Raw genomic sequence first — 22,785 nt, 5'->3', positions numbered from 1 at the left:
TTTATTTTTTTTAAATCGTAAATATTTTTATATAAAATATGTTTTATTGCTGTTTTATACAGTTTATAAAATTAAAAACATTAAAATGAAACGTGTTTTATTTTATAAGTGTGAACAGGGAATGATTGTGTATAGGAGTTGTGAACAGGGTTTAATTGTGTATAGGAGTTGTTGTGAATAAATACTACTCCCTTAACACGACTATTTTGAAATTGTGTGGCTATTTCGTCATTTTGTTGCGAAATTGCCTACAATACTCTAATTGGGTAAAAACCTATTTAAACAATTTACCATAAGCACTAGTAAAATTGTATTATCAGATTTATAAAAAACTCACTTCGGTTGTGTTATCCTTAAACGTAATTTTCAACCAAATTCAATAAAATAGTATCATGAAAATAAAGAGCAAATCATATTTAAAAGATACAACAACCATAAGAACTAAGCAGCAACTAAGATGAAATAATACTTAGCCGATAATTTTAAATAAACATTATCGTATTACGTTGATACACCAAAATAAGCACTTTTTTTTGTCAAATGGCGAAATTATCCGATCTACCTTAATACTTTTTAATGTCAAAAAGTATGCTTCAAAAAAAACCTTTTTAAAAAAATCAGAGCGTAACAGCAGGCAAACCTATAAATAATAACTATTTATTGCTGAAATTTAACAAAAAAACAATTAAAATAATTTTAAACCCAAATTTTAATGTTTATGTTAAGCGAGCATGTGTAATAAGCACACTTTATATCAGTTGTGACTTTATATTTGCTTTTAATATATTCGTCTTATCATTTTTTGAACACTTGATGTAGATAGAACGATAAATGGAAGAAGACTATTCTCAGGGTTGCCACCAAATCAGGGAAATTTGGATACAATCAGGGAGATTAGTTAATTTAGGAAAAAATCAGAGAACTTTTTAATTTTTTTTTAATGTTTTGAAATCTTTTCTAATAAAAATTTTCCTTTTCCAGCGTACCAGGGTTATTTTTTAACATTTTTAAAGAAAATTAATCATATTGTGTTTACATTTGCTCTTTTTTTTAGAATAGTACAAATTTTTAAAATGGCAACGTATTTCAAAGAAGAACGGTTAAGTGATCCTTTGTTTGAAAAATGGCTGGTAATAGGCAGTTATAAAAAGTCAGCCAAGTGCAAAATATGCCAAGTTGAATTTAATTTGTCAAATATGGGCAGAAGAGCTGTGATAAGTCACATGGATGGCAAAAAACATGCACATATATCCAAGCCAGTATCTTGCTTCTTCATGCCTGCACAGTCTACATCTAAAAAGCAAGCAATTTTTACAGTAGATCAATGTAATATAATTTGTGCAGAAATCTAATGTTTTAAATGCAGTACAAAATAATTTCTCATTGAATTCGTGTAATGAAAATGGCCTGCTTTATCAGAAAATGTTCCCTGACAGCAATACTGCTAAATCTTATGAAATGGGTTGAACAAAACTTGGTTATATAATTAATTTTGGTCTTGGGCCTTTTTTTCGCAGACTTTTAACTGAAAATATAAAAAAATCTTATTATACTGTTTCATTTGATGAAAGCCTAAACGATTTTTTCCAAAATTGTCAATATGATCTAAATATTCGGTTTTGGAGGACCAATCTAAATCATGTAGAATCCAGATACTTTGACTCTAAATTTTTAGGTCACCCCACAGCAAAAAATTTACTTGAAAGTATTACTACGTCTTTGTCAAAAATTAATAACAAAAATCTGACTCAAACAAGTATGGATGGTCCAAATGTGAACGGGTCCCTTCGTAATCTTCTTGAAAAGCAGCGTGATCAACAAGAGCTACCTAAACTTCTTAACGTTGGGAGTTGTAACCATGTAATACATGGGGCTTTCAAGTCAGGTTTTCAATCTGCTGAATGGAATATAGGGAAGTTAATGAAAGCATCATACAACCTTTTTTATGGCTAGAGGAGCTGATTATGCAACTGTTACTTAATGTGAGAGTTTTCCTTATGCATTTTGCTCAACACGCTGGGTTGAAGACCAAAAAGTTACAGATAGACTTTGTTTAATTTGGGAGAATATTAAAAAAATAACCAAGTATTGGGAGACTCTTCCTAAAAGTAAGCAACCAAAATGCAAGAGCTATGACTCAGTGTTGGGGGAACAAAAAATGAGTTAACTTGACTAAATTGAAGTTTTTTGGTTACATTGCAAGTTTGACGCAGAAAATCGTACAGAGATATCAAACCGATTCCCCAATGACTCCCTTTCTTTTTGAAGATTTGTTCTCAACTGTTAAAAGTTTAATGGGTTTAATTATAAAACAAGATATCCTTAGCAGCATTGTCAATGGCAGGCAACTTCAAAAATTTGATTTCACTAAAAAGGAAAACTTTCTGCCATTAAAATTAATGAAAATTGGGTTTGCTGCAGAACCTAACGTTATCGAATTGAGGAGAAAGGATGCGTTATCTCAGGATATCATCAGCAGATTCATGAAAGATTGCCGTCTCATTATCATTGGAATCCTGGAAAAAATATTCGAAAGAAGTTTGAATCGATTTTCTTTTCTGGAAGCAACCGGTTGCATTAGTCCAGTCAATTCTTTCTAAACAAAGAGCTGATTATTCACCAAGGAAGCTAACAAACAGCAGGATATGTCTCAAATGAAACTTCTTCTTACAAAAGCCAATGATCGTAAGCAAAAAAGTGATGAACACGAAAAAGAAATAAAGATGCTTGAAGAGGCTTTAGTTGTATTGCATAAGAAAAAAAAGTCAATAACAAATAATTGTATTTTTCTAATATAAAACTGTTTGACCTTTATTTCAAACATTCAGTATTTAACAATTTTTAGTTTTCTCACTTAGTTTTTGTTAGTCTTTTTTAATTAATTATTATAACTTGTTTGTATTTACTCTTGAATTTTACATTGCTCGTTATTAAAAACATTTCCAATCTTAATTATTTATTTATTATTGGACCTCGTTATCTTTTACCCTAGATAAGTCTGACAGATTTTCAATGCCCATTGAACATATCTGTTTTAAACATCCCTGATTAAGCCCTAGGTGAGAAGGCCTTAAGATTATGTCACAAATATATATATATATATATATATATATATATATATATATATATATATATATATATATATATATATATATATATATATATATATATATACCCCTTCTACTGTAGTTTTTATATTTTTTTCAAAGAATAATTTCATTTGTTGATTGAAGTATTTGATTATTTATTTTATTTTCAAACAAATTGATCAGTTCATTACTCATTGGGGGACTATAGCATCTGTTTTTATAGAGGTAAAAATGCTCTGGGGTAAATGGAGAAATGTTAATGTTTGCGTGTTTGAGTGCTGGAAATATCAGGGGGAAATAAGCAAAATTTAAGTGAAAAAATCAGGAAAGATCAGAGAGAAAAAAGCAAAGTTTTAGCAAAAAAATCATGGAAAATCAGGGAATTTTGATCTTAAATAACGGTGGCGACTCTGGATTCTATACAGTGGCTATTAAGAAAAAAATTATCTCTTAATAGACAACATATTTTTATTAATTCCTTTTTGAACTGAATTTTAAAGTGAGAAAACATGCTCGTAAATTTATAAAAAAATTGTACTTTTTTTTAACGATGTATTCTATTAAACACACCGAAAAAAAATTATTCTAAAAAAAAATAAACACACATTCTAAGAGAAAATATTTTAAAAAATCTTTATATATAGCATTAAAAACTTTCTTTAAAAAGATATAAGTTGATTATTTGATACAAAAATAATCTGTTTAAATGACGAAATAGCCACACAATTTCATAATAGACGTGTTAATGGAGTAGTATTTGTATAATTGATTTTTCTGATAAAAAATTTCTTCAACAGGAAAAAATTTGCTCTCATGAGAGCAAATTTTTTGTTTTTGAAGAAATACGTTAATGCTTGAATGCAAAGCTGAAACATGCTTACGAGTAAGTCTCTAGGAAGTAACCATAAAACAGAATATTCCAGTTATTCTTTTTCATTATTCTAAAAGTTATAATAGTGAAGCGCGCTCCTAATTATGTTTGCTCACCAACGTTTTTTTTATTTTAGGTTGATGAAGTAACTGTTTAAAAGCATGAAGATGAACAAGGTCTTGTAAAACAAAGCATTTTAAATGCGTTATTTTACTGGTTCTTATTCCTTTAGTTTCTTTAGTGATATTTTTTATGTAAATGCAAAAATTAATAGCCATTAAAGAAACTTATCTGAAAATTAAAAAAAAAAATTTCAAAGATTTTGACAGTTATCACTCTGGTTCTTAAAAAATATACTGTAGACTCTCGCTTAAGTCCGCACATTAATCTAACTGCGGCAATTAACAAGAGGTACTTCAGACAAATTTCATTTTTCCAATATTTTTATTAACTTGCTGTTTTGTCGGTTTACTTGTGACTTTGTTCGCGCAAAAAACGTTACTTTAGCGTAAACAAAAGAAAACAATCGACAGATGTCAATCCATGACTATTTCTGAAATATATCTACACAATACAGTCATGTATATAATATAGTTATGTGTAATAATAGTTCAATATAGTCATGTATGTAATAATAGTCCAGCTTTTAATAATTTCTAATAAAATTAACTAATAAAGTTCAGTATGATCCATGCAATTGGTTGAAAAAAACGCGGACTTAAGCGAGAGCCTACTGTGGCTCAAACTTCAATGATGTGCGAATCTCTTAATAACGAGCAGATAGAAGTTTTTTTTAAACATGTATCACCTCTTAAGGGTTTATATATTAGAAATGACTACAGTGCTCAATGTGTTGATAAAACATGTTTTAACTATCTTCTACTTTATAATTTATTTACAGATTTTATAATTTGTCTAATTATCTTTTTGTAAAACTTTTACTCTCCCCGAAATGAGGGGTTGTAATGAACTTGAACATAGTATTATAAGATGCTAAAAAATCTTATTAATCGTTATACTCACATTTGGGATAAGTGAGGCAAACATTTTAGGGTATTTTTTTCCGCAATTCTTTGCAAAACAATTTTATGACACGAGTGTGAACATAGTTAATTTGGAGTTCGCTTTTTGGTAGCAGTATTTATGAAAAGCTTGTATTAAAATAAAATATATTTAAGGTGTTTTTTCTCCGTAAAGTAGTTGAATGAACTCCATAAAATGAAATTTTATTAGTTGCAGCAGAGACTTAACGACAAATATATTATAATGGAGATAAATTAATAAAAAAAACTAGTTTATTTTACACACAAATATAAATTACAGTATTAAAAATTCTTCACTAGAAAAAAGTTAAAGATTCCAGATATAAAAAAAGCGTATATTCAAATAATGACGTATATGTTTACTGAAAAGCACTCACGTATTGATGAATGGTAGGCTCATGCACTCACGTATTGATGAATGGTAGGCTCATGCACTCACGTATTGATGAATGGTAGGCTCACGCACTCACGTGATGAATGGTAAATGTTTTAAAAGCAATTGATAAAGATGTGGAAAGTTTCATGCTAAAATAATAAACTAAATGTTTTTATTTACAGTTATCCCTAATATTACCGCAAATACTCATAATCGAGGTACAACATAACTCAACTAGATGCAAGCTCCCACTATATACCTGTTTAAATTTTACATCTTTTGAATAATAGGAACAATTTGATCAAAGCGCGGCCGTTTTGTTGGATCAGCGTTCCAGCATAACGAGATGAGTTTACTTAACTGATTTGGCATTCCTGGCGTCATGGGAGGTCGACACCCCTCTGTCGCAATCTATAAATAAGCAAGAATAAATTGTTTGAAAACTTTTTAAACTCAAAGATAAGAAAATAAAAAATTGAGAGATTTAAAAAACTAACCTTCATCCCACATTCCATTGGTGACAATGAGGAGTAAGGAACTTCTCTCGTTGATAGTTCCCACATAATAATTGCAAAACTCCACATGTCGGCAGATCGCTGATCGACAGACTCAGGACTATTACGCAGCACTGAAAATCACAACTTCCATACAGATTTCAAGACAAGAAATCAAAAACTTTTGATTAAAGAATAATTCCTTACTTTCTGGAGATAACCAATTGGGCCTAAATACTTTAGTGTGATCTTGAAAAGAATATCTGACATCTTGCATGCTGATTCTAGCTGTTAAATCTTCGTCAATCTAAACAATAATTTCAAAAACAACTTTAATTTTAGAAGAAAATTCATTTACCAGTAAAAATATTTTTTATGGTTTATCCTTCATACTCAAATAACATAAACAAAATAAATTATTTACAACAAAAGAAAAACAAAATAGGTCATTTACACTAAAATAGCATTAAATAAAATAGCCATGAATTCTAAATTAATATAAAAAAAAAAATTACTAATATATGATAACTTGTAAGAGTAAATCTTTGGATAAGTGGCTCTAAACTATGAAAATAAGACATTCCTTTAGCAATATCAAGTGCAAACTTAATAGCTTGTGTTTGATCAACCACAATTCCAGTGCCTTCATGTAAAATGTTATACAGAGAACCATAAGGCATATATTGACTGATAACCATAAGGTTGGGTTGCTTTGCTACAGCATTAATAACTGGTAGAATGTTCGGGTGTGAGAAAATTCTAGACAAAGTATTCAATGAAAACAAATGTTTAATGCTATTGCTATCATATATCGATTGCAATAAAAAAAAAGGTTCACATAAAATATTATTTTAAAAGTTTGAAAAAATCAACTAATAATTTTTGCTTCCTTTGATTAAGTTTAAAAAAAAATAAAATTTAGAGACACTAGAGAACTATCAAATGAAAAACTTTCAAGTTGCAATTGCTTACGTATAGTGTAATAAGTCAAAATATCATATGAAAATATCGACAGAAATTGTCAATTAGTTAAATCACAAAAAATGTTGGCACACATTTATTAACTTTTTATTAAAAGTTTACGCATTATTTTACTTAAAATTTATACTTATATAATATAAACTTTGACAACTTTTGAAAACATTTACATAACTACTGAACAAGTATATAGGCTAATATTCTACATCTTTAGACATTCCAAGTATACTATGCATTCCAGGTATGTTGTATATTGGGATATTATCCATTTCATTTATATAAACATTTTGCAATTCCATGGAAATTTATGGAGATAGAGCATCACAAAATATTCTTCAAAGAATCATTTAAGTAACATATATAATTATATTTATTTATTACATATTATAAAACACATAAATAAAATAAACTTTTACTTATAGATGTAAAGTGTTTTAAAGTTAGTGAGCTATAGAATTATATTATAAAACACTTAACATAATTCATAAACCAAGATATAGCTCCAAACCTGTACTAATTATAATCTGTTTAAATACCTTAATTTAGGATATTCATCATTGAATACTAAAGCTAATCTTTTATGAAAACCATAAAGCTTTAACTTCTTTGCAACAACAGGAACATTGTTCCATACACCTTTAAATAACTGAAAAAAAAAGAAATCAAATGTGATAGATATATCCCTCTCTTACTCTTTTTACATACATATAATATAATTACAAACACAATCATCTATTATTACAAATTTAGGTCTATACAGTACAAATATATTCAGCTCACCTTAATTTTTTAGATATAACCGTAAATTTAGACACTTTTAGACAAAGAAAAAAAATTAATAAATTTTTTTTTTTTTTTAATTTAAGTTGTAATGAATGTTTTTTATACACAGATATTGCCAGCCCAAACTCTCTGTCAATGCATGCACTGAAGTAATGACAGATGGGTATTTTAGTAGACCTTATCAGTGATGTTTCATAAGCATTTAAATCTGCAGTTACTAGTTTTTCTCATGAAATTCTTATTTGCAGAACAAATTTAGATATTGTTATTTTATAATTGCAGTTTTTTAATTAAAAAAATTTTTTTTATTAAAAATTAAAAACAACACCTCTCCAGTGTTACTTTCACTAATTCGCTCCATAAGATGAATGTCTGCAATATCAATACTAGCATTACCTCCCTTCAAAGTTGAAAAATCGTAAACTAAATGTAGATTGCAATTAAAATAGCAATATAAATTACACAAAATTTATAAAAAGAAATCAAATGATAAAAATATTATTCTATAAATAATTAACATACCTGCATTATTCATTCCTTTGTTTTCTAAAAAAAAATTTTTGCAGGAAATAAAAATAAAAAATAAAACAGATTTTATTTATTATAATGATTAAACACAATATTTTCTATAATTTTAAAGTCATAAAGTAATTAAACAAAGTAATTAAACAAAGTAATTAAACAAAGTAATTAAAAATAAAATAAATACTTTTATATTTCTTTTATTTTCAATTACTTTGTTTATCAGCTAAACTTTAAGACTTCAAAATTATAGTAGATATTGCATGTACCCTGCAGGCACAAGGCGTGTTTTATACATATACAATACGTATTAATATGTATTTTATATGTCTAAATTAACACTTCTTGTGCTTTCAAAAAATATCTTTTTTAGCTTTAAAAAAAGTCTTTTTAATATTATTAATAGGTGAATATTGTTTTTATTTAATGTTTCCCCAAATCTTTTTTTTCTGTTGATAAAAATCTAGCTAAACTAAAAATTATGTTTTTACCTTTGAATTCTAAACGTGTTAGGTCTTGTCCAAGATTTTTTGCTTTTTCTAAATAATTTTTATTAATATATTTAATATTTTTTAGGTAAAAGAATTTCATTCATAAAATTAAATATTTATGTTAATCTATTTGTATAGAGTAAAAGCGGGTATAATGAAACGACATGTAAAATTGAACAACTTTTTTATTTCTAGTTTTTATGAATTAACTTTTAAAGAAAAAAAAAACTATTTGGTTTTTAATTAAAAAATTTTAGCACGAGTTAAAAAAGAGTTACTGTGAGTAAATTATTTTTATTCACTATCTGTCCTCCAAGTAGTGGAGATGAAAACTTTCTGCTCTAAACTTAAAATGTAATTTGTAGTTAAACTTTGGTTAATGATGATATTTTTTCTAATTGAATTTGCAAGTTCCAGAAAAAAGTTATGAAGAAAAAACTGAATGTGATTTCCTGTTTGATGGAACACACTATTTTATAGTTATATAGTGCTTCACATTTGTTAATTAAAATTTAACTAAACATCTACTCCTTATATAAATATGAGTAACCAACATAAATTAATAACTTAAAAAAAAAATTAACCATTTTATTTCAGTCAATAAAGAAAGATTCACATAATGCCAAACAAAAAAACAAGGAACTACACAATCGAGCAACTTAATGCTGCAATTTCAAAAACAAAATCTCAAGACTTATCATTATGTAAAGCATCATTTATGTATGGCATTCTAAAAACAACTTTATTGTTCAGGAACCCTGCACGCTCTATTGGTACTGGCACAGTCACCATATTAAGTATTATTTTAATTAATTATTATTAGAACTTAATAGAACTAACATTAGATGAAATACTAAAAATTTGCTGATTGGAGGTTTAGTAACAACCTGCAAACAATAACTTGATCTTGTTGATAGTTATTTTCAAAACAACCTAATTTATTCACCAACGGTAAACCAGGCAAAGCTTGGTAATATGGCTCATCAAACATTGAAAATATTGATTAAAGGAGAGAGCTGCAGGTAAAATTGTAACTCTAAGAGCAGCTTCTAGTGCTTAAGATAATATGAATAAATACTTGAATTTCATTCAAGACTCATTTTATAATTGTATGTATTTATATTTGTATTTATTGTTTGCAATGCATTTCAAAAATTTTTTGAATCAAACATCAATGATACTTTACATCAAATGAATTTTGACAAAATTGACTTCAATTGTGAAAAGGGTAATCAAACAATTCTCTGCAAACATGGTTCTTCAAGCCTCCTCTTAAAGTAACTAGAAATAATGAAAAACTAACTTCACAGTAGCTTCAAACTGCGTAAACTTTCCTATAGTTGCACTTTACCCATTTATAGTTTTTAAAGCTTAACACCTTGTAGTAAGTACAAAAAGCCCAAAAAATGCAGAATATACAACTTCATTGTCAGATTGGAAGACAAACAATTAATCAAATGGATGACTAAAATTTTTATTCCAGCTTATTATTTTTCTATAAAAATTTCTGGTACTCATGTGTTAGTTGCTTCTCTTTGTATTAAAAGCAATGTAAAGCCTTTAGACATTGGTGTGTATTGCCATGTTAAAAAGATTTAGCGCTAAATATTAGACAAATATTATACCAACTTACTATATAGCTATTTATTTAAAATGCTTTTATTCGGGTTCATTTTTCATTTATCTCCAAATTATTGCAGGATTTTAAAACACTGGCTTATTTTTGCTAGGCATAAACAAAGTTGACAAATCTAAGTTGTAAATTGCAGAAGTAATTCAACAAACAAAAATCTGCTCAATCTGTTCACAGTTGTTGATACTTCTGTTGTATATGTTCACAAGATTCAATAGCTCGAACTCAACTACATCAATCTACTGAATCAATATTAGTAACTTATCCACACTCACCAGTTTCAATCAATCAGTCTTAATCAGTAATTGTGATAAATTTAAAGCAAATGTTGATTCTATTAATTGTATAATTGAAATTCTTTTTTGTAATTTTTTTTTAAAAAAAAAGAACATTTAACTTAAAAAGTCATTGTAAAATAAAATTTATATATTTTTGTAGTGCCAATGAAACCTAATAAATCTATATAAAAATATATAAACCTTTTTTTAAAAAAAAAATTCAATTTATTTGAAAACTGTTCAACAAAGCCTGCTTTTACTCTAGTTGTTTATTAACACACAACTAAAAAATTAACAATAAAAACTTGTTGAAAAATGAATACTTGAGTAATCTAACTAAAGTAAGATCATAGTCAAGTTATTGTTATTGAACATTCTTATTTAGAATACTTTTTTAGATTCTCTTAAATTTTCTAGAGTCTCCATCTTAAAAAAAAAAAGTTATAAATATTTAAAATTTGTACATAAATATATAAACATTTATTGATTTTATATTTATTATATATATACATATATAATAAGTATTAACTACTACCGCCATGGTAGCAAATTTACTGTTGTCATATATTCAGATAAATCTACCCATACTATATCCTAAATTAAATTTAAAATTGAAATATAAATTTATTAATAAAAATATTAAATAACAAGTATTTACTAAAAACTAAGTTACAAAAAAAATTTGTTTTTTAACTCAATAACTTTAAGCAATCATTTATCAAATTATCAAATTTGTATTATGTGATTAGGCCTCTAATAAGAGTATTGAATTAGTTTGAATGCCAAAATTAGATATAATGCTTTGAGCAACTTCTAAAACAAAAAATTTTTTTTTAACAAACCCTAGAAAAAAATTTAACAGGCAATTTTAGAAATGTTAAATTACTCAAGTATTCTAGGTAACCCTAAACAGCCATCCACCTCTAAGTAAGTTTTTTAAAAAAGGAGTAGCTTTGTCTAGCGGAGTTTCTTCATAACGGTTACATTGCATTACATAAGCACCACAGTTGACAAGCTCCTTAAAAAGAGCAAAAGAAATAACAGTAGAAGCAAAAAGAGTAAATAAAAAATAAAATTAAAAAAAAATTCAAATTAAAAAAATTACAGCATTAAAAAGTTATAAACAAATATATATATATATATATTTACAACAGCAATTGTTTCTAGATTCCAAAAACAAGCATAATGCAAAGGTGTATTTCCATGTTCATTCATAAGGTTTAAATTTGCTTTATATTGAACGAGCTAATAAAAAATTTCAAAAATATTCATACAAAAAGAATTTATTTCAAAAAAGTCAAAAAATTTTAACAGCTATTTTTTAGTTGTAATAAATAATTGCTGGTGCAATTAATTAAATAATTGCTGGTGCAATTAATTAAATAATTGCTGGTGCAATTAATTAAATAATTGCTGGTGCAATTAATTAAATAATTGCTGGTGCAATTAATTAAATAATTGCTGGTGCAATTAATTAAATAATTGCTGGTGCAATTAATTAAATAATTGCTGGTGCAATTAATTAAATAATTGCTGGTGCAATTAATTAAATAATTGCTGGTGCAATTAATTAAATAATTGCTGGTGCAATTAATTAAATAATTGCTGGTGCAATTAATTACACTTTACATAAATAATATTATAAAGATTACTCCTTTAAATTATTATACATCTAAAGTTTTTCCAAAAAACTAAAATAAAAACCATCCAAGTTTTTAAATTTAGGCCAAAAGCGGACTTGCTTTCTACTGACAGTTTATATAATTACCTTAATACAGCTACACAAATCTATACAGTTAAACAATTATATAAAAGTTATACATTTAACATTGAACTAAAATAAACTCAATACATCAAGTTGAAAGTACATACATATTACATAAATATATACTACATGAATATATATTACATTAATATATACTATATAATGCATATATAATAAATATATAAAATACTACATATATAACAATTTAGATATTGGTCTTGTCTAACAAACCAAATTTTGAAAAATGTGAAAAATTGTAAAAAAAAAACTCAACAAAACCTAAATAAAAATGGATACCACTTTACTCAAAAAATGTATAAGAGAGTAAGAATTGTTTTCATTGCAACCAAACAATTTTAAAGAAAAAAATTTAATCTTCAAAAATGTGTGAAATGTGTGTTAATTTTAATACAGAATTCCACATACACAAAACAATATAACACTAACTTAATACAGAATTCCACATACACAAAACAATCTAACACTAACATAATACATAATTACAAAATAATCCAATACTAAGCAATAAATAAAAAGTGAAAAATTCCTTAACAAATCAAGATGCAGGGTCATTCCATATCAAATCAACTAATGATTTACAGGGTACCACCTCAGATTTGCTTCAAATATTGACCATCACCAGATTTTATGAAAAAAACACAATCCTGAAAATTTCAGCTTGATTGGCTAAACCACTCAAAAGTTATGATCGAATCAATATTGGCCAAAACTGGAAAAATTTGGTTATCTGGAGCTTACAGTAGATTTATTGTTAGATATAATATAATTTATTATTGTTAGATTTATTATTTATTTTCTTTTAGCAGATTTATTTATTTGATTTCTGACAGATCATAACTTTTTAAATATAATAGGTGATCACCTGAAATTTTGTACAGTAATAGTTTTTCACCCCAATAATCTATTTTTGCAGGTCTTTTTAATGATTTTAAACAGTTTTCGAGTTATTGTACCCATTAGTTGTTAAAAATCGCAATATTATAAAAAATTTTGGAAACTATAAAATTAATGTGCTACAGTTCAATATCTACAAATAGGCAGTGCAAATTTTTTGTTACTTTTGTGTACTTAGGGTAACCACCTGTGGTAAAAAGCAAAATTATGCATTAAAAGTTAGTTTGACACTTGCAGCAGTCTTTTAAAATATCTCATTTTATTGAAAAATATGATAAATTACATTCAATTTGCAAAAAGTTATCTTTGAAAAATATTATTAAACAGAAAGTCTTTGAAATTTAATAATCTGAATAGTCCATAAGACAATGTCCTGGAAAAAAGTCTTTGTTTCTGCGAGTATAAATAATGTAAAAATTCATAAGCAAAAGGCTTAATACTAGTTTGTTTAAAGGAACTTTGTGTTTAGAAACTCCAGGAACACCTGGAGTTTCTAAACACAAAGTTGGACCTAGTGTGACATCACAGTTTACAGTAGTAGAAGCCACTCAGTTTTTTTATGTTCTTATCATCAAAATGTTAAGTTGATATTTTACTTATGGACCATTTAATATATTACAAAGATTTGAACGTATACGTTTGTAATATAGATAGCCAAAGCTGCGAGTTTCATCAATGTTCTAACTGCCCTGGTAAACTAAATTTGAAGACTTATTCGGAAAATGTTTGAGAGGAATGATTTTGATTTTGATAATCAGATCACATACAAACAATCGGTATCAACTGACCAAATTGCACTTGTCACAGTCCAAGCAAGCATTATTTAGTTTATCGAAACTCTAAGTGAAACTTTGTGTCATCTTTGTGTAATCTACTTTATCAAAGAAGCACAATCTTCCTACTTATCAGTGGCAATTATCAAATTAAATTGACACACCTTTCTTATTTTTATGGATTTTGATAAGAACTATACTTTCTTGTGCTAGATGCTGGGGTTTTACTTGCAAGCCAATTGAAGTACATCTACTTGTTATTTATTAAAAAGATCAAAAAGATCAACTCAAATGAGAATGCTAATGTATAACTTCTGACCCTCTTTGCCATGAAGAAACATTAGTTTATTGTTTCCTCACAAATTTACTCCCTACCAAAATCAAACTATCCACAATCAATAAAATAAAATACTTCAGTGATTGTGCTGCGCCCCAATACAAAAATTACAAATACTTGTTAAACTTAATGTACCATCTTAAAAATCACAAAACAAATGTTGAGCATCACTTCTTAACTACGTCCTATGGTAAAAGCCTATGTAGTGGACTGTTTACATGGGTGTTAGAAGGTGTTAGCATATTTTATCAAGTTATGATATTAATAACCATAAAACTTATTTTAACCTCCAAAAAAGATATATGTAGATATGAGCACAGTCCCAAACATGGCAGTTTTGTACCAGGTAGAAAAAAAATACTTTTTACAGAGAATCTCTAGCAATCCTGTTTATGATTTACCCATTTGCTGAATAATGTTACTTAGTACAAAAAGATCCTTCAAATTTTAAACTTGGTAAAAACATTGCATGTTTTTATAATAATGAATGGTAATACAATTAATTGTACATGAGATTTGTAATGAAAACCAAAATGTTAATGTGAAGTTCGTGCATAGAAACAAATTATATTTGAAATGGCCTAATGATGCACAATTATGATAGTTTTTGTCCATTTGACAAAGCAATATGTCAAATAAGTGCTCCATCCATTAAGGGTAGAAGTGCTCGTGAGTACAATCTTGCTAATAATAATTATGAAGGTAAATTATGTTATGTAAATCAGAAATAAAGAAATTAGTTGTGTTTTATATCGACTTTTTTGCAATATAATATAACATGCGCTATTTTTTGGGCCTCCTTTTAAACTAAAAAACCATCACACTCAAAGGCTAAAATTATATCGTAAGATAGAGTATAGGTCTTTAAATTTTTTTTGGTGATTGTCTATTTATAGAACTTCCACAGTAAAAAGTTTCATAGTTTATTTAAACTGTTCACAATATTTTCTATGCTTGCAAAGAGAATGTAATTTATCATAGTTTTCAATAAAATGTGATATTATAAAAGGCTGCTGCAATTGTTAAACTAACTTTTAACACATAACTTTGATTTTTACCACAAGTGGTTACTCTAAGTACACAAAAGTAACAAAATATTGGTACTGCCTGTCAGTAGGTATTGAGCTGCAAAACATTAAAGTTTCTATAACTTTTCCTAACATTGCATTTACTTAGCAGCTTAGAGAAATAGCAACTCAAAAATTGTTCAAAGTGAGTCAAAAATAACTGCTTGAAAAATGAATTACTTGGTTGAAAAACTATTAGTATACAAAATTTCAGGTGATCACCTTTTTTGTTTACATAGTTATGTAAACAAAAATTAAAAAATCTACTGTAAGTTTTAGATCACCAAATTTTTCCAATTTTGGTCAATATTGATTCAATCATAACTTTTAAAAGGTTTAGCCGATCAAGCTGAAATTTTCAGGATTGTGTTTTTTTCATAAAATCTGAGGGTGGTCAAAATTTAAAGCAAACCTGAAGTGGTAATCTGGGGTACTTTCTATGAATGCATGTTTAGATAACATCTCTGAAGTCACTGAAATAGCCTGCTGTACATACATTAACTATCTTATAACCTGCTGCAGCAAAAGAGTGCCCCTACATCAACTGAAAGTTTGGCATAAAGCAGGAATCTTTTCTATCATTATTCTTTGTTTTTTACTTCTTTTTCTGAAAACGCAGTATGCTTTAAAGGTAGGAAAAGCTAGTAACAATTTGTGATCTATATATGCTATAGTAGATATATATATAATTTATATATATATATATATATTTGTATATATATATATATATATATATATATATATATATATATATATATATATATATTTATTTATAATATATTATATATATATATATATATATATTATATATATTATATATATTATATATATATATATATATATATATATATATATATATATATATATATATATATATATATAATAAATGCATACTTTGATGAGCTTTATATATATATAAATAATATATTAAATATATATATACATATATATATATACATATATATATATATATATATATATATATATATATATATATATATATATATATATATGTATTTATATAGTTCTATAGTTTGCTGCATTTGGGAAGCACGGAAGGAAAAAAGTGATTCTTACGCCAACACATACGTCACTTTTAATTACTTTTGATTTTCGTCCAACATTTGCTTGTTGGACGAAAGTCAAAACCATTAATTTAATTACAAATTAATCGTTTTTTAAAAAAACCACAAAAACGCAAATTTAATTGACCAGAATGTTTTTAAAAACATTCTGAATGTTTTTAAAAACATTCTGAATGTTTTTAAAAACATTCTGAATGTTTTTAAAACATTCTGAATGTTTTTAACAATATAAACAATGTTTTTATTTTTATTTTTTTTAATAAAATGTTTTTATTTTTTATTTTTTTAATAAAATGTTTTTATTTTAATTTTTTTTACTGTAAATCATGCGCAGAGTGTTGCTACATTGACTATCTTATAGCCTGACTCGCAAGGGAGTGCTGCTACATCGACTGACAAATAGCCTGACTCGCATCGGAGTGCTGCTACATCTACTATCTTTTAGCCTGACCCGCAAGGGAGTGCTGCTACATCGACTAAGGGTTTGGTTGGGGCAGGCAGTCTATCAATTAAGAAAGAAAAAAAATCCCGGTCTTGCATTTTAATTTTTACTTTTTGTCAACAAAATATGGAAAAAACTTTCGGACAACATATAAGAGTTCTATATATATATATATATATATATATATATATATATATATATATATATATATATATATATAAATTATGTTAGTGCATTCTACAAACAGAGTGCTCAATGTTCTAAAAGAACAGAGCAATAATAAATTAGTAAAAACACTTATCTAATTTTTGATCACTTTAACACTGTGTTTCACCATCAGTGGGTTCATCAGTAAGAATCTTTCTGATGGTGAAACACAGTGCTGATGGTGAAACACAGTTTTGAAGTAATCAAAAATTAGATAAGTTTTTTCACTAATTTATATATATATATATATATATATATATATATATATATATATATATATATATATATATATATATATATATATATATATATAAATATATATATATATATATATATATATAACAAATGCATACTTTGATGAGCAGTCTAAAGCAATACTGAAATAGGGGTATCTGGGCATTTCAGTACATTCATCGACTTGCTAAAGTTGATGAATGGAAGAACATGCAAAGAATGCTATTACATGGACTAAAGGTTTGGATTACACACTAAAAAATAGAGGTAGAAATTTTTAGTTAAGGTAGGATATGTGATATACCTTTAGTAAGGTATAATTTTTACCTTATAAGGTAGAAAATTATACCTTTAAGTTAGAAAATTGTATGACAAATAATTGTTTTTAATATAATTTTCTACCCTAAAAGGTAGAAAATTATACCTTACTAAGGGTATATCACATATCCTACCTTAAGGTAGAAATTTCTACCTTTTTTTTTAGTGTGTAGGGAAACAATAATTTTTTTTTCATTATTCTTCATTTTTTCTTCTTCTTCCAAAAAAAAACTGTAAAACAAACAAGTCAACATTATAGTAGATAATTAAATATTATATATTGATTATTACAGAGAGTAAGAACTTTTTCATTGAAACTAAATTTAAAAGAAAAAAAGTTAATCTTTAAAAATATGTGCCTTAACACAAAATTCTACATACAAAATAATCTAAACTTTAATAAATTATAATAAATAAAATTATCATGTTAATAAAAAATGTACAATTTTAGCCAAATGAGTGGTTTTTGTTGGGTGATATAACAATGATATTAGTCGTGATATAAAAACGATGTACGAAGCAGGAAATTTTTTTTTTATTATCTTACATTTATTACTCAGCTTTGTTTTAATTTTCATATGTACAATTTTTGTCTTTAATTATCATTCCGAGAATTTCTTATATCTTTCACTATATGTTTACATTTATGTGGGTTACACTTTTAATGGTTTTCATGTGACATTTTTTTCTTTTCTTTTTTTTTCGCTATCATAGGATATTTAATTATTGGAATGATTATGGGTTGCGCAGGTTGCTCATTTTCTTACACTTTTGATTGGTTAACATATTTTAAATGATGTATCTATGATAGCGTTAGAGTTTATTGAAGACTATTGTTGTTTTGTTGATTTAAAAAAAAAAACTAAATGAAGTATACTGCTTTCTGATTGTTTTTGGTTTATTTGTGCTAAAAAGTACTCATCGCGGGGTTAAGCAAAAGTGGCGATGACGTTTGTTTGACGGGATAAACTTGTTATTAGTGCTGATCCTCATTGAAACGCCAGTAATAATAGACGCAACTCTGAGGAGATGTTTATTACTTAATCACTACACAAATTATGTTTACACATGAGCATTAATGGTTTTTTTTTCCATTCTGAAGCCTTACATTGTTGTATGCATATTTTTTATTTTGTAATCAATTTTTTATTTTATAAGTTTTTGTTTGGTGATATATTTGTTGTATATCTTCATTCATATTAGTGTTGATAAAATAATCTTTTTTATTCTTTATTTATTATTATTGTAAGTATTGTTTAGGTGCATTGTCTGTCTTATTTACTTTTAAATATTCCTCTATTAATCTTTATTTTTGTCTTGACAACTGTCAAAATATACTTTGTTCGAAAAATAATTATCCTTTATTCTAATGTACTTCATTTCTTCCTTCAGGCAATCATTGCTCGTGTGTGACCACTCTGCAAATTTTATGTCCCAAAGTTTTTAAATCATATTAATAAAATATATACAATTTTTTAATAAAATAAAAATAACTTCATAACACTAACATAATACAGAAAAATGTGTATCCTAACACAGAATTCCACATACACAAAATAATATAACTCTAACTTAATACAGAATTCTACTAACACAAATTAATCTAACACTACTAAAAAAATATTAAAAAAATAAAAAAAAATTTACTTTAGATACAATTTCTTTATTTCCGTGTGCACAAGCTAAATGAAGTGGTGTATCTCCTCCATCATTACGTGCACTAACACGTGAACCACGAGCCATTAACATTTCAAAAACAACCATTTGACCTTCACGACACGCCCAATGTAATGGAGTAAAGCCATGATCATCTCTATAAAATTGTGTTTTAAATATATATAAAAATGTTTTAATAAGCATACATATGTATATCAGGTTAGCACAAAATTTTTAACACAAAAGTTTCACTATAACAACATTGAAACGAGGTCAGATAAAAATCGGTTAGGACTTTAATTACAATGGCTATATATATATGTATGTATATATATATATTTATATATATATATATATATATAAAGATATAAATATACATATACATATATAAATATACATATATATATATTAATAAATATATTCATCTATTAGGCTGGCGCAGATGTATTTTTATTACATTGTTTCCAGTTTAGGATGTTGAATGCTGGATCTTCTTGACTCAATGCATGGGTTTGCTTGTGTCACTGTTTTTATGACTAGGCAACTCATTCTATTATCTCCTTATGAGGGTACAGCTCTAAAACTCAGTTTTATGGTTCTGAGGCCGGCTGGTAGTCAGGTTTCCCGAACTCTGTGGTAGCTCTCAGAGAGGCTGATTCCATCAACAGCTGAAAAATATCAAAGTATTAACAGTGCCATGTTGCGCATGGATGGTGTCCCTGTTTGTACTTTTGGTGTGCATTGCGGAGGCCACATTTGGAGCCCTTTGTTACGGCTTAGGGTTTATTAGTAGTAATGAGGCAATTGCTTGGGCTATTAAACGGTGTTCTGAGTACTATCTATGCTTTGAGTCAAGTTCTTCAATCTAATTTAAAAATGAATAAAGTACCAAAAACTATAAAACACAAAAAACCATCATCATCACCAAGTTCTCTAAACCTATCATTCACTAATATTCGTGGTCTTCGAAGTAACTTTTCTTCTGTTGAGTCTTATCTCTTGCAAAGTTCACCAGACCTACTTGCTCTTTGTGAGACTAATTTGAGTTCGGCTGTCTCATCTTGTGATCTTAGTGTTGATGGTTATCTTCCTCTGATTCGTAAAGACTCCAATAGCCACATGCTTGGCCTGGGCATTTACATTCGTAAGAATTCACCTGTTTGTCGTGAAACTAGGTTTGAATCCACAGACTATTCTTTCATGTGCTTTCGTTTAGCACCACTTCACGCTATTGCCTTTCTCTTTGTTCTATATCGATCTCCTTCATCTCAAGACTGTACACTTTTTGATGTTATTTCTGATCATATTGACCAAGCCCTCTCTCTTTATCCATCAGCTAATATAGTTGTTGTCGGTGACTTTAATGCTCACCACTCTGAATGGCTTGGCTCTAGTGTCAGTGACTCTGCAGACATTAAAGCCCACAACTTTTGCCTTTCTCAATCCCTAACTCAAATAGTCAACTTTCCAACTCGCTTTCCTGACAACCCTAATCATTTACCTTCTCTACTCGACTTATGTCTTGTTTCTGATCCTAGTCAGTGCTCAGTTTCTCCACATTCACCCTTAGGTGCTTCTGATCACAGTTTGATCTCTTTAAAACTAATATCTCATTCTTCTTCATCACCTGAATACCCCTACTATCGAACCTCTTACAACTACAGTAAAGCTGACTGGGATTCTTTCCGTGATTTTCTTCGTGATGGCCCTTGGGTAGAAATCTTTCAACTTCCTGTCGACAAATGTGCTTCTTATATAACTTCGTGGATTCAGGCTGGCATGGAATCTTTTATTCCCTCTCGACGATTCCAGGTCAAGCCTCACTCTCCTCCATGGTTTTCCTCACACTGTGCTGCTGCGATTGCCAATCGAAACCGTTACTTCCATATTTATCAGCAAAACAATTCTCCAGAAAACAGACGTCTTTTCATTACTGCTAGAAACAACTGTAAAAAGGTTTTGTCTAACGCCAAAACCCGCTATTCTCAGGTCATGAAATCTCATATCTCATCTCAAAAATTAGGCTCTCGTGACTTCTGGAGAATCTTTAATAATATCAATAATAAGGGCAAATCTATAATTCCACCTCTCTTGTATGGTTCAGACTTTGTCACCTCACCTAAAGACAAAGCCGAACTGTTTGCTAAAAACTTTTCATCAATATCATCTCTTGATTCCACTAATTGCGTTCTACCTGATATTGCCAACAAACAGGTTGATTCATTGCTTGACATTCATATCACTTCAGCATCTGTATCTAAAGTGATTTCCTGTCTAGACTCTTCTACAGCTTGTGGCCCAGACAACATACCTGTTATTGTCTTGCAGAAGTGTTTTCCAGAGCTGTCGTCTATACTCTCAAAACTATTCAACAAATGCTTATCAGAGTCTTGTTTTCCAGCCTGCTGGAAAGCCGCATCTGTTATCCCTATCTTCAAAAATTCTGGGGAGCGATCTGATTCGTCTAACTACCGTCCCATAAGTCTTCTTCCTATCATTAGCAAGGTTTTTGAATCTTTAATTAACAAACACTTAATTTCTCATCTTGAATCTAATAACTTACTTTCTGACCATCAATATGGATTTCGATCTTCTCGTTCTACAGCTGATTTGCTAACAGTAATAACTGACAAGTTTTATCGTGCATTAGATGAAGGTGGAGAGGTTAAGGCCATCGCTCTTGACATTTCAAAAGCGTTTGATAAAGTTTGGCATGCTGGTCTTCTCCATAAGCTTTCTTCTTATGGTGTATCCGGCAACATCTTTAAGATCATTGAATCCTTCCTTTCCAATCGTAGCATAAAAGTTTTCCTCGATGGACAACACTCTTCTTCTTATTCTGTAACTTCAGGGGTTCCTCAAGGTTCTATCCTTGGCCCTATACTCTTTTTAATTTACATTAACGATCTTCCAGATATTCTCACATCTAAGGTGGCATTGTTTGCTGATGATACTACCATTTATTCTTGTCGTGATAAGAAACCAACACCCTCTGATTGCCTGGAGGGGGCATTTGAGCTTGAAAAGGATCTCACTTCTGCTACAGCATGGGGCTCACAGTGGCTGGTGAACTTTAATTCAGATAAAACTCAATTTTTTTCAGCCAATCGTTATCGCAATAATTTAGATCTTCCTATATTTATGAACGGTGATGTACTCGATGAGTCACCTACTCTTCATCTTCTAGGATTAACTCTTACTTCCAATCTTTCTTGGAAACCATATATCAAATCGGTTGCAAAATTAGCATCTGCTAAGGTTGCATCTCTTTATCGAGCTCGCCACTTTCTTACTCTGGATTCTATTCTCTACCTCTATAAATCTCAAATCCGGCCTTGTATGGAATACTGTTGCCATTTCTGGGGCGGATCTTCTAATGATGCCCTTTCTCTTTTAGACAAGGTGCAAAAACGCATTGTAAACATAGT

At 28.2% G+C, this 22,785-nt stretch overlaps 1 protein-coding gene across 1 annotated transcript in view; it reads right to left on the bottom strand.

The window, feature by feature from the left end:
- Positions 1-5,241: 5,241 nt before the first annotated feature.
- Positions 5,242-22,785, bottom strand: part of LOC100210366 (integrin-linked protein kinase) — a 21,350-nt gene continuing 3,806 nt past the window's right edge. The window contains exons 2-12 of the mRNA XM_065811463.1: positions 19,349-19,514; positions 11,708-11,803; positions 11,480-11,576; positions 8,648-8,695; positions 8,157-8,180; positions 7,963-8,057; positions 7,388-7,497; positions 6,389-6,632; positions 6,081-6,180; positions 5,877-6,007; positions 5,242-5,790 (exon numbers count right to left, since the gene is read on the bottom strand). Coding sequence (XP_065667535.1) covers positions 5,650-5,790; positions 5,877-6,007; positions 6,081-6,180; positions 6,389-6,632; positions 7,388-7,497; positions 7,963-8,057; positions 8,157-8,180; positions 8,648-8,695; positions 11,480-11,576; positions 11,708-11,803; positions 19,349-19,514 — 1,252 coding nt within the window. The 3' untranslated portion in view covers positions 5,242-5,649. The remainder of the gene's footprint in view (positions 5,791-5,876; positions 6,008-6,080; positions 6,181-6,388; positions 6,633-7,387; positions 7,498-7,962; positions 8,058-8,156; positions 8,181-8,647; positions 8,696-11,479; positions 11,577-11,707; positions 11,804-19,348; positions 19,515-22,785) is intronic.

Source organism: Hydra vulgaris, chromosome 12 (genome assembly GCF_038396675.1).
Source record: "Hydra vulgaris chromosome 12, alternate assembly HydraT2T_AEP".
Classification (NCBI taxonomy): Eukaryota; Metazoa; Cnidaria; class Hydrozoa; order Anthoathecata; family Hydridae; genus Hydra; species Hydra vulgaris.
The sequence above is the reverse complement of the archived record's forward strand: the minus strand, read 5'-3'. Positions and strand labels throughout refer to the sequence as shown.